Here is a 12002-nt window from a genome sequence, read left to right as displayed (position 1 = left end):
GGTTGGGAGAGAACCAGAGTCGGGAAGGGGGTCACTTTGTTCCACCGGAGTAAGACTGCAGCAAGACGTGCTTCCGCGAGGACAGTGTTTGTGTCCTCCTGATTTACATGTTGTAGGTTGTTAGCTAACAAGCTAATCAGTCAGTCTTAAAGCATAAATGTGCTTCCCCGCACAACCAGTGTCTCCACCCCCCCTCACATGGTCCCACACTATGTAGCTACGCTGCACCTCCAGTGGAGTCTGGTGTGTGTATGTGTGTGTGTGTGTGTGTGTGTGTGTGTGTGTGTGTGTGTGTGTGTGTGTGTGTGTTGGGTGGGGGGTTGTTGAACAAATGGCTGTGACTCTGAGCTTCTCAGAGCACAAAAAAATCCTGAAATACTCTCAAACATTCTTGAGAGCCTGACAGTCACAGCTGAGGAAACACACACACACAGGGCAGCCGGTGTATGTCACCTGTCTCCCAGCAGCAGCTGTCTCACAGGATGCCCACCACAGGCAGACAGGCAGACAGACATGTGAGGAACGTCTCGCTTCAGTCCGTCTGATCAGTGATCTCTAGAGGAGCTGGTAAACAAGATTGAGACAACTGCTCTGGGACGGGTAAACAGGAAGTAGAACGCTGCCATGGAGTCAGTCAGTTAGCTGTTTTTTAGCCCATATTTGTTCACATTTAGCTGAATCAGCTGTTAGCAGCTCCTGTCTGCAGTGTCCTCATGGACGGACAGACAACCATCACTGATCACTGAGACACTGAAGGCAGGTTCTGCAGCGTCTTTCTCACTGATGTCTGAGCTGATTTCTGGAGGTTTATTCTGATGGACATCAGAGATGATGATCTCCTCTAGAAGTGGAAGTCACGCTGAAGGATTCAATCACAGTTTGAAGTCCTCTGTGCCAAGCTAAGCTAACCAGCTGCTGGCTGTAGCTTCATATTTACCGTACAGACATGAGAGTGGCATCAATCTGAAGATGCTCAGTACATTTAAGACAAGCTGGAATGAATGACATTAACTTACTGAACCGGGATTCATCTGTTAAATCAGCTCAGACTGGTTTTAAACGTCCGGATTAAAAGCACCTTTGTGACGTTAAACCAGACCTGAAACACTGAACCCAGATCACAGAAGAAGAAGACAGAGGCAGCAGAGGTGTTTCATGGACACAGAGCAGCTGTTATCAGACAGAAATCACCTCATAAACAAAACCAAAGAGAACCGCCTGACAGGACCGTTACAGGATCAGGTACAGGTTTACTTCAGGACACCATCAGTTAGATGAACAGTCGACTGTTTGTGTTCCAGAAACAGCAGAAGAAGAATGACCTCACTCCACTGAACAGACCGGGTGGAGTTATTGGATTTATGAACACACACACTCACAAAGTCATTTCCTGGTTAGCTGACCACACCCTTCAACACACAGCTGCTCCATCACACTGATCTGTGGTCAGTAGAAACTCACTGAACTGATCCGACTTCAACAAGAGAATGAAACACATTTCTGCTGAATCACACTTCAAGAACGGGTTTGTGTGAAACTCATCGTAGGAATACACGATTCCAAAAACATCTGCGGTTATTTATTTCTCTTGACATCATTGTAAATGATCCACAGAGACCTCCTTCAAGGACGCTAAATATGAAGCTACAGCCAGCAGCCGGTTAGCTTAGCTTAGCACAAAGACCGGAAACAGGGGGAAACAGCTAGCCTGGCTCTGCCCAAACTCATAAACCAGATTTAAGGTGTTAATCAGTGATTACTGAATATCTGATGGTTTATAAAATCTGCCAAATTCATAACAGCTGAATCTAAGCATCCCGCAGACTTGCCGACTTAACAGACGTGTTCTCAGGAAGTCTGTCCGAAAGTCCACAAGGGTCTTGAACTTCCAGAGAGTCCACTTGGGGTGCAGACTTCACAAGACTTGGCTTGGAAGATTACACGTAGTTCATAGCAACATGGACTGTACTTTGTTGTAACGTTCACGGCTTCTTCATAGTTATACAACAACAACAATAACAATAATAATAATAATATAATTGTCTTCATGTCAGAGTTTTATAATTCCTCCTTCCTGATCCTAGTTTGTCTTCAGTGCAGCTCGTGAGACAATATGGCCTCTCACAGCCTTTAAGAGCTTCTTCTTCTTTCTATGTGGGTTTTACTGCAGCTCTAAAAACAGGCCCCTGCTGGGTAGGTCTGAGACCTCCACCTGAGGATAGGTCTGAGACCTCCACCTGAGGATAGGTCTGAGACCTCATTATTGATTCTTCTTCCAGTTATTTGTTTCATCAACATTTAGAATTCATTCAGAGTGATTCAAACAGTCCAGAAACCACAAACAGGTCCAGTTCAGATTCCCAGCAGTGAAGCCAGGCGCCCATCCCTCAGCTGTTTATCTACGGTCCGTCCTAATCAATAACATCTGACTGATCTGAGGCCTGAACAGCTGATCAAAATGAAGATGTCGATGTTTATGCATCAAAGATGAGATAAAATCTCAATACTGGTAAAACATGTGGAAGACTGAGATCATAAATAATGGTTAATAATAAAGGTTAACGAAGCCATTAAATGTTTTGTTTGCGTTCCAGGAAGCTGTTAAAGAACATTTCTCCAAAGTTGTGTACAGAAAATGACTGAATGCAAATCATCACATTAAAGAGCTCGAAGCTGCGACTGTTGAACATGAAGATGAACACGTTTCTGATTAAATTAGCACTATTAGCACTATTAGCACTAGCGCTGGTTCTTTGGCGGTTGGAACATAAACAAGTAAATATTGCTGTCTGAAACACAAAGTCTGTTTAGTGTCTTCTAGCAGGTTCTTTGTCTCGTGTTGTATTGACATGGTTCAACCTTCTGAAACTTGTCTGCTGCTGCACCCTTTCTTTGGGTGGAGGTCGGGGTGTTATTACCTCTTAGACCCCCCCCCCTGTAGCCGGCCCTGCATGACAACACAACGGTTCTGTCGAGTTACACAGACCTCCATGAAGGAACCTGAGGGAACCTAAATGTTTGCAGGGACTCGCGTAACATCAGGAACACGTATTTTGTGGGGATCTGGGGGTATGTGGGACACTGAGGCCTGCTCAGTCCAGGACCTGACCACCATCAGTCCTGCTGTATGTTTTCCTGCATTTTCTCCTCAGCTCTCTGTCGGCGTGTGTTGAACTGCGCACCGGCCTGCAGAGCCTCTCACAGCCGGACACAGCAGCTGCAGGCCGGACACATCCCGCTCATTCTACCGCTAACAGATAAACACCCGCAAATGTGCGCTGAGAGTGTTTTAGTCGCTGAGACGTTCCGGTGTTTATTGTCCTGAACACACACATTAACACGCACATCACCACCTTCTCCCGCGGCCACGCCTGTTTTTGCGTCCGTGCATGGCGCACCGTTATTATCCTCCATCCTCCTGCCGAGACAAATGGCTGCTGGCGGGCGGAGGGACGCGCAGCGGACATGCGGGCTGAGGCGCACCGCGGCACGGCTACAGAGAGCGGATCCGGTCGGGAGAGAGGACCGGGCCTCCGGGAAGACTTTCTGCCTTGGACCGGAGCAGAAGAGTCGGATCACCCAGATTCAGCCGAGCCTCCTCCGACATGAAGCGAAGTTTGCGGAGGATCCGAGGCTTCAGTGTGCCGCTCCGCAGAGCTCCAATCACAGCGCAGCAACAACAGACACACAGTAGAAACAATGGAGACAGAAGAAGAAGACGCTCACCTGCTCAGAAGATCACAGCAAGTCTGCAAACTTCAGCCGAGATGAAGAAGAGTCCGCAAACTGGCATCCGACACGGAGAGGACAGAGCGACAGACAGGGCGACAGACAGGAGGGAGGGGGCTGCTGCTGCTGCTGCTGCTGCAGGGAATGACGGGAAAGAATCCGCACTGCCCCCCTCCTCCTCCCTCACTCCTCCTCCCTCACCCCTCCTCCCCGAGCCTCCTCCCCCTCAGACTCTCTTCAGTCTGCATCAGTGCGGGTCTCACTCAGACTGAGATTCTGGTTTTCATCTTTTATTTCTCTGAGAGGCGTTTGTGCTGCGTTCAAGGATAACTCTGAACTCTAAGCTCCAGCTTTGTGGAAAGTACATTTATCAGTTCGAAGCCCCTCTAGCGCCCCCTAAGGACCGCAGAATTCATTACAGCCACAATCTGAACAAACACCGTCCATCTCAACGAGAGTGGAGCGACACATGCAGTGTTTATCCTGAAGGGGGCGCTAGAGATCATGGAGTCATTCAAGTGTAAAAGGTTCATCCTCTGGAGAGCAGGAACAGATCAACTCGCTGTCTAAATAATTAGATAAAGACCAGATACAGATCTCCTCCTGCACTGTGAAACCGACACCATCCAGGTCTGAGAGTCTGTCCAGCTGGAGCCACATGTGGAGACGACGACCCTCCTCATGATCCTGTGATATCGGCACAAAAACATTGAAACTTTTTTGGATTGAAGTTGCACCTGTTTGACGTGAGATGTGGAACAAAGAAAACAGAAGCAAAGTATCGACAGACTCCCTGTGTTTATTTTTAATATCTACTTTCATATCCACGAATTTAAAAAAACAAACAGACACAACCCACAACCCCTGGACACCATCGAGACTCTAGACACAGTTTGTGCAGCCCGTAGGGGGCGCTCCACTCGACTCCATCCAACCTGACCCCACCTGACTCTGTTTGACTCGACTCCACCAGACTCGCCCTGTCCTGACTCGCTGCCCTCCACAGTCCCCACACTGAGACAACTGTTCGTGTACCAGTCAGGGGACGATGACAGGAAGTGACGTCACATAGTGGGCGTGGCTCTGGTTCAGCAGAGTCAGTGATCATTAATAATAAATGAGCTTAATGTACCTACAGCTTTTACCACTCAGCTGCTGTCAGAAGAAAAACTACGACTGTAGTTTCTTCAGTATGATTCAACTCTGATTTCAGGGCATCTTCTCCATGGCAACAGCTGCTGAGGCTCATGGGTACTGCAGTATTTTATTCCACAGACCAAACTGAGAGAAAAACATGGAACATCTCTGAGTGATGACCAGAACAGACCCTGACCCGCCTGGATCAATGACGACACTTCCTGACCCTCGCTGCTCTCCGATTGGTCGATATGGAAACGTGAAAACATGTTGCTGTTGTGTAAACGGAGCTGTGCTGACAGTCAGCACTGAGCCCATTAGAGTCTGATGGAGCACTTTAATGATGTCTGATGGAAAACACTGAGGCTTAATGAGAGCTGTGATTGGATGAACACGGGTTCCGTACCTGAGTGCTCTGCCTGCTGTCAGGGAGTGTTTTCATATCGATTCAGTCTATAAAACGTTTAAAGTACAAACCGTAGTCCTACACAGTGTCTTCCTGTCACTCTCTCATGATACCTGTCCAGGTTTGGAGGTTTACACAATTAAACAGTGAGCGTGTTTACATGTGCATCACAATCTGTAGAAGACGTTCACGTGGAACATGAAAAACCTGGTTCTTCCTCTCCCCGTTTACATTATTCTAATATTATTCAGGTTTCTGATGGTCTGCATCAGTTTGTCTCTGACTTGTCCAGCTGATCAGCTGTTTCTGAAGCTGATCTCAGTTCAGTTTCTGACTGTTGGGACTCTTGCTGGATTTAGCTTCTCCATCACATCTTCAGTAATGACCTGGATCAGGTGTTTACGGGCCACAGTATCCTGGTCAGTGGTGGAAAGTAACCAAGTACATTTACTCAAGTACTTTGGGCTCTGGGTCATTGTGACGGCAGAATGTTTACAAGCCATCAATCGATCGATTAATGGAGAAAATAATCAGCTGATTCATCCACAATGAAAAGAATCAGTTGCAGGGTCAAGATGAGCTCCACCTCAACCAACTCCAACAGTAAAATCCTGCTTCACATTAATGATGAGGAATAATCATCTAATGATGTAGAACTGGACCGACGCTTCCAGTTCACCCTCAAAATAAAACCACAGCTCACACTTCACGACTCTTTAAACTGCTCCAAACAACACGTCACATTGCACTTTTATTAAACCTTTGCAATAAATAGAAAATAGAGGGCATGGATCACAGATCGCTGGGAAATTAACTGAAGGTTTCATCACGGACGAAAGAGCCGAGAGAGAGAGCAGCTGTCAGAAGTCCAACCACTCCGTCATGTAGATGCAGTTGGACGGAGAGATTTCTCCTCCTTCATGACAGTCGTCAAACACCTAAGGACAGAAAACAGGAAATCGGGACTCAACCATAGAAAACCTTCGATATGGAATGTTCATATGTATATTTAGTATTTTGTGTTACCGGGCAAAGTCCGCAGGGCGTCCTGACGAGGCCGGTGGGTTGGATGACGGGGTTGACGCCGCGGTAAAGCTTCATCTGTCCATCCACGCTGCCCACCGTTCCCTCCTTGGCGGCGATGACAGTCATCTCCACCTTCCCATCGTAGATCAGCGTGTTCAGGATGGTCTCGATGTCGTCCATGGACAGATCCACCTGCAGTCAAACACCTGTCAATCAATCTGGGAGTAACAGCGCTGCATCATACTTGAGGTAACCTGAGTTAGACGTAGATATGAAGGCAAACATCTGCAGGTCATTGTGGGCTGGCCAATTTCAGGTGTGTGATGTCATAAAAGGGGGGCGGGGCAGTGGGAGCATCACCTTGCTGATTCCCAGCTCACAGATGTACTTCCAGACTTCATGCGAGGTGGCGAAGGAGCTGTTCCTCTGAACCATTGGACTCTGTTTGCTGTCCCTCGCCGCTTCAGCCTGAACACTCAAAACAGAGACAAAACAGACTCTACTGAGACCCTACAGAGACTCTCCAGAGACCCTACTGAGACTCTCCAGAGACCCTACTGAGACCCTACTGAGACCCTACAGAGACTCTCCAGAGACCCTACTGAGACCCTACTGAGACCCTACAGAGACTCTCCAGAGACCCTACTGAGACCCTACAGAGACCCTCCAGAGACCCTACAGAGACCCTACAGAGACCCTACAGAGACTCTACAGAGACCCTACTGAGACCCTACTGAGACCCTACAGAGACTCTACAGAGACCCTACAGAGACTCTCCAGAGACCCTACTGAGACCCTACAGAGACTCTCCAGAGACCCTACTGAGACCCTACTGAGACTCTACTGAGACCCTATTGAGCCTACTGAGACCCTACTGAGACCCTACTGAGACCCTACTGAGACTCTACTGAGACCCTATTGAGCCTACTGAGACCCTATTGAGCCTACTGAGACCCTACTGAGACTCTACTGAGACCCTATTGAGCCTACAGAGACCCTACAGAGACCCTACAGAGACCCTACTGAGACTCTACAGAGACCCTACTGAGACCCTATTGAGCCTACTGAGACCCTACTGAGACCCTACTGAGACTCTACTGAGACCCTACTGAGACTCTACTGAGACTCTACTGAGACCCTATTGAGCCTACAGAGACCCTACAGAGACTCTACAGAGACCCTATTGAGCCTACTGAGACCCTACTGAGACCCTACTGAGACCCTATTGAGACCCTATTGAGACCCTATTGAGACCCTGCAGAGAATTTGAGTTACTTGTACTTCACTTGAGCACTTCATTTTCATGTTACTTAATACTTCTACTTCACCACATCTCTGTGGGAAATATGTTCTTTTTACTGCACTATGTATTTTACAGATTCAGATCAATATGATGTTTAATCAACAAACAAACGAAGTAATATCACAGATTAAAGAATCCAGAATAGAAAGTAATTATAATGAGCAGCTGCAACATTAAAGTGATAAACACATGGATGCATCAATAACTATAATCCAGTTATAATATATATATATATATATATTATGCTGACATGGGCCATTCTGCATAATGACTACTTCTACACTGTAGTATTACTACTTTTACTGAAGTAACAGTCACGCTGACTGTGCTGCCACCTGCTGGTCTGACTGATGATGACTATGGATCATTTTAAATCAGAAGAGTCTATTAAGATGTGTCTTTCATATAAAATCAGTTCAATAAATCTGTTTCATCTTCAGAGCTTCAAATTAACTGAATCAATAAATCCGTGAACACCAGTTGTTTGAATAAAGTTTTTTTTGTACCTTGCTCTGCAGGAACTTGAAGCACTGCTGGTTGAGAACTTCGACAAACTCGGACTCAAAGTCCTGGTCGCTGTACCATGCCCCCCCCGTCACCGAGCGGTCCGGCTGCAGGTTGTACAACATGTACACCTTCTTCTTCGACGCCTGCACATAACAAACATGGAGCTGTCAGAGGGGAAACCTCCCATCTCCACAGGACCAGCAGAGTGTCTGGATATCCGCTCTGTAGTTTTCTGTTTGTCGTTCCTTCAGTGAACTCACAGCGACGGATTTGACGGCTTTGATGAGTTTCTTGCTCTCCAGGTTCTTCAGGATCTTGTTGATCTCAGTCAGAGGAAGGTTGCTCTTAAAGCGGATATCTCTGCTCCAGATCCCTGCAACACAAAATACACTTCAGCAACATTTATATCACGCTGCAGTGTTTAAAGCAAGAGTCAGCACACATGTTCCTGTTCACACTGGACTCACAGACCTCTTTAGAACATGTTCCTAATGGAAGTGATGGAGGAGCACGTTTATCTGAAGTGTGAAGCTTCAACAGTGAGTCAAACTCACAGTTCTGTGTTTTTAGAACAAAATTCATTTTTTTATCCCTTCAGCAAGTAAACGCAGTCTGAAAAGAGGAACTAAAATCACTTTAGAAGAAACTGCTGAAGTTCACTTGTATTAACTTCAGATGAGCTTCAGTTAATGTCCAGTATGAACAGGAGGACGTCTGAGCTCAGTCTGGTTGTTGATGCTGAAGTTCCTCCGGTGTTCTGGTTGTTACCTTTGTTTCCTGCGTCCTCGATGACCTGATACACCAGCTTCTCCTGGTTGTCTGAACCTTTCATCTTACTGAAACAACAGACAGCAGATGAGCTGATGTGATGAATCAATTATGTTCAGCTTTAAAAATCAGCTTTTTTAAGTTACGGATGTATAATAATGTTCTTCATGTTACATCTTGTTTGTCTTGAAGACGAACTTCTTCAGTTGAGAGCTGTTGATGTTTGTGAGTCTCTCCTACAAGTTATGATGATTTAAGAACATGAAATATTCGGCTGCACAGATGATAAAAAACAGCTTTCACTGTGTGATGAGAGAGAGACAGAGACAGACAGAGAGACACACACTGAGAAACAGAGACAGACAGAGAGACACACACTGAGAAACAGAGACAGACAGAGAGACAGAGACGGAGACAGACAGACAGACAGAGAGAGAGACACAGGCCGAGAGACAGAGACAGACAGGAAAAATTTACTTTTAAGAGGCAGAAATCTGCTTTCACCGGTTGCTGGAGTGTGTGTGTGTGTGTGTGTGTGTGTGTGTGTGTGTGTGTGTGTGTGTGCATCAGAGTTCCGGCAGAGGGCTTCAGGTGTGTTTACCTGGCGCTCTGAGCGTCCTTCATCCTGTACAGGAGACCTGAACTGTTCCTCAGCAGGTCCAGCTGACCCTGGAACAGGGGAACATGACAGGTTCAGACCAGCTGACGTCATCAATAATAAATCAATCAGAAGCGACCAATCAGAGAGGAGAGAGGTCAGCTGTGACATCATCAGACTGACCAGTGACAGCAGCTTGTTGATGGCCATGGCTCTGTGCTGAGGCTCCAGGTGAGGCATGTCGTTCTGGATCACCTGGTCTGTGATTCCATGAGGAAACTGCTGACACAGCTCTTTGATCCTGCAACACACACACACACACACACACACACACACACACACACACACACACAGACTTCTTGACTTCCTTGTTGAGCAGATATTTCCTCCAGTTTCAGATGAGGATTATTGAGTTGAGTTGTTGTTGTTGTTCTGCAGGACCTTCAGCCTGTACTCATTAGTTTGTTTTACTGTCTGTTGGGCATCTTTCTATCTTCAAGGTTGATGTGACTTTAAACTGACAAACTGAGTTCAATGTTTTCTGCTTCCAGCGTGCCATAAGAATATGAAAAATTCTGCGGAGGTCGGTTTAAAATAGTCACAATGAACAGCTTACGACGACTATGAAACATGACTCGGGGTCGTTTCTAAATCTGTAAGAGCAATACTCCAATTCGGCAACACATTCAAAACACCAAGCAGAACTTTGACCATAAAATCCCCCTCAGATGAAGAAGAAACCTTGTGCCGTTCATGCAATCTTTCTTCATTAAAACTCTGAGGCGCCGTTATGATGTACTTCATTTTAATTTAAGTATGTAACCTGGTGTGCTGGCTGAATGCCGAGTTCACTACGGTTCAGGAAATGTATTTATTCGCGGTACGTGGCCTGTGTGTGTGTGTGTGTGTGTGTGTGTGTGTGTGTGTGTCTGATGATAACCGAGTAAACATTAAATATGACAGAATTTGTACGGAGCTAACGCCAACGTCTCCTGACTGACCTGTTCTCGATCTCCGCGGGGTCTGAAACGTTCGTCTCCTTCTTCACTTTGACTTCTGCCATTTTTAACTCTGTTATCTTTAGTTTTCTGTCGGAGCTGTTGCGACTGTTAGCCGGTTAGCTAATGTTGTCAGACAGCCATGCTAGATTGGGGTCCTCAAAAGTTAGCTGTCGGCGGGAGCGTCCTGAAAACTGCCCAATAAAAAATAAAAGGTAAAACATTCACCGTCCTCGGTGTTTGTTACTGGTCGGCCTGAATTTCGGCCTGAAACTCCGCATTCATTTGAAGTCATCTTGTTCATATTGTTGACATTTGAACCATTACATTATGTCGACTCAACGTCAAATATACTGTCCTCTTGGAACGTCAATAAACATGTTCTCCTTTATTTATTTATGTTTAGTTTGGTTTTATTTATTTATTAATTTTATTTTAGACCCCCCCCCCAATTGTTTGTTTTCCTTAATTTAGTATGATTTTCACCATTTCAGTATTCAGTTGATCTAAAAATGTATCGCAATATTCTTTCTTCTCATGGCGTTTTCCTTTCCTTTCCTTTCCTTCCAACACTTTGTATTGAAATAGTACAGTAACAGTAGACAGTAGTTACTTAAAAAAATAAACATTTTTCTACCAGTGCAGTCCGGCGGGGCGGGCGGTTCATGTATATCGTTGTGAAACCAGCGCATGCGCGCCGGGTAGAGCTCGTTGCTATAGTGACGCTTCCGTACACAGCCGCATGGATCGGAGCAGCAGTTTAACAAACCTCTGTATCATCTCTACTCTAATCTGAAGTAAGAAAACACTTTTATTTTTATTATTAGTTATTTGAACTTGTTTTATTGTTTTCATGGAAATGATAAGCGATAACAGCTGATAAAGGTTTGACATGTAAGAATCCCCTCCCACCTCCCACTACCCTCACAGCAACAACTGAATTAGACACTAACACAACAGAAAAAATACACATAACTTAAGCAAAAGCAAAGAAAAAAATGGGGGGGGGGTATCTCTGATGCGAGGTTGGGTGGTTTAGGTTCATGAGGAGAGGCGAGAGTGAGTCAGACTTGAGGAGTCAGTAGAGGACAGAGCTCGCTTGCCGTCTAGACTTCCAGCCCATGAGGATCAACCATCTGGCGATTAGAGTGGAAAAGACCAGGGCATCCTTCTGGAAGCGAGAGAGGGGAATGTTTTTGGGTGAGAGGGTGAGGAGAGTAATGAGTGGGGAAGGGTCAATAATTGTCTTTAATGCTTTAGAAATAATGTCGAAAATTGACTTCCAGAAGGTACATAATGAGGGGCAAAGCCAAAACTAGTGCATCAGTGTAGCTAGCTTGCATCTATTGCATAGGTGTTTGTCCTCTAAACGTGTCGCTGTGGCTTCACATTATTTGAGTGGTTGTTACTGTAAACTTAATATTACTTTCTACTTTTTACTGCAGTACATTTATTTAACAGCTACTAACAAAACATATGATCAATATGATGCATTATTGTAGGTTAAAGACCCTGCACTCAGTCGTCGTC

General features: G+C 45.8%; 2 protein-coding genes across 3 annotated transcripts in view; both read right to left on the bottom strand.

Annotated features, from left to right (window-relative positions):
• The window catches only part of LOC139292453 (spectrin beta chain, non-erythrocytic 1-like), a 40048-nt gene extending 36243 nt beyond the window's left edge, over window positions 1–3805 (bottom strand). The window contains exon 1 of the mRNA XM_070914807.1: window positions 3727–3805. The gene's annotated coding sequence lies outside the window, so the exon portion shown is untranslated. The remainder of the gene's footprint in view (window positions 1–3726) is intronic.
• Window positions 3806–6037: 2232 nt separating this feature from the next.
• On the bottom strand, window positions 6038–10660 carry polr3f (polymerase (RNA) III (DNA directed) polypeptide F). 2 transcript variants are annotated; one of them, XM_070918963.1, is made up of 9 exons: window positions 10476–10660; window positions 9658–9775; window positions 9478–9545; window positions 8877–8944; window positions 8369–8481; window positions 8108–8251; window positions 6659–6766; window positions 6299–6490; window positions 6038–6210 (listed from the first exon to the last, which is right to left on the bottom strand). In XM_070918963.1, the coding sequence occupies exons 1-9, from the start codon at window positions 10535–10537 to the stop codon at window positions 6133–6135; spliced, it is 951 nt and encodes a 316-aa protein (XP_070775064.1). In that variant the 5' UTR covers window positions 10538–10660; the 3' UTR covers window positions 6038–6132. The 2 variants fall into 2 exon arrangements, with proteins under 2 accessions (XP_070775064.1, XP_070775073.1); XM_070918972.1 differs by lacking the exon at window positions 8108–8251.
• Window positions 10661–12002: the final 1342 nt, after the last annotated feature.

The sequence above is a fragment of the Enoplosus armatus genome, chromosome 2 (assembly GCF_043641665.1).
Source record: "Enoplosus armatus isolate fEnoArm2 chromosome 2, fEnoArm2.hap1, whole genome shotgun sequence".
Classification (NCBI taxonomy): Eukaryota; Metazoa; Chordata; class Actinopteri; order Centrarchiformes; family Enoplosidae; genus Enoplosus; species Enoplosus armatus.
Note: the sequence above shows the minus strand (reverse complement) of the source record. Positions and strands in the feature narration are given on the sequence as shown.

Coding starts and splice junctions, on each gene's coding strand:
- polr3f (XM_070918963.1), bottom strand. CDS start 10,537: ATGGCAGAAGTCAAAGTGAAGAAGGAGACGAACGTTTCAGACCCCGCG. Junction 8,482..8,876: donor CGAGGACGCAGGAAACAAAG/GTAACAACCAGA, acceptor TTTGTGTTGCAG/GGATCTGGAGCAGAGATATC. Junction 8,252..8,368: donor AAGCCGTCAAATCCGTCGCT/GTGAGTTCACTG, acceptor TGTTATGTGCAG/GCGTCGAAGAAGAAGGTGTA.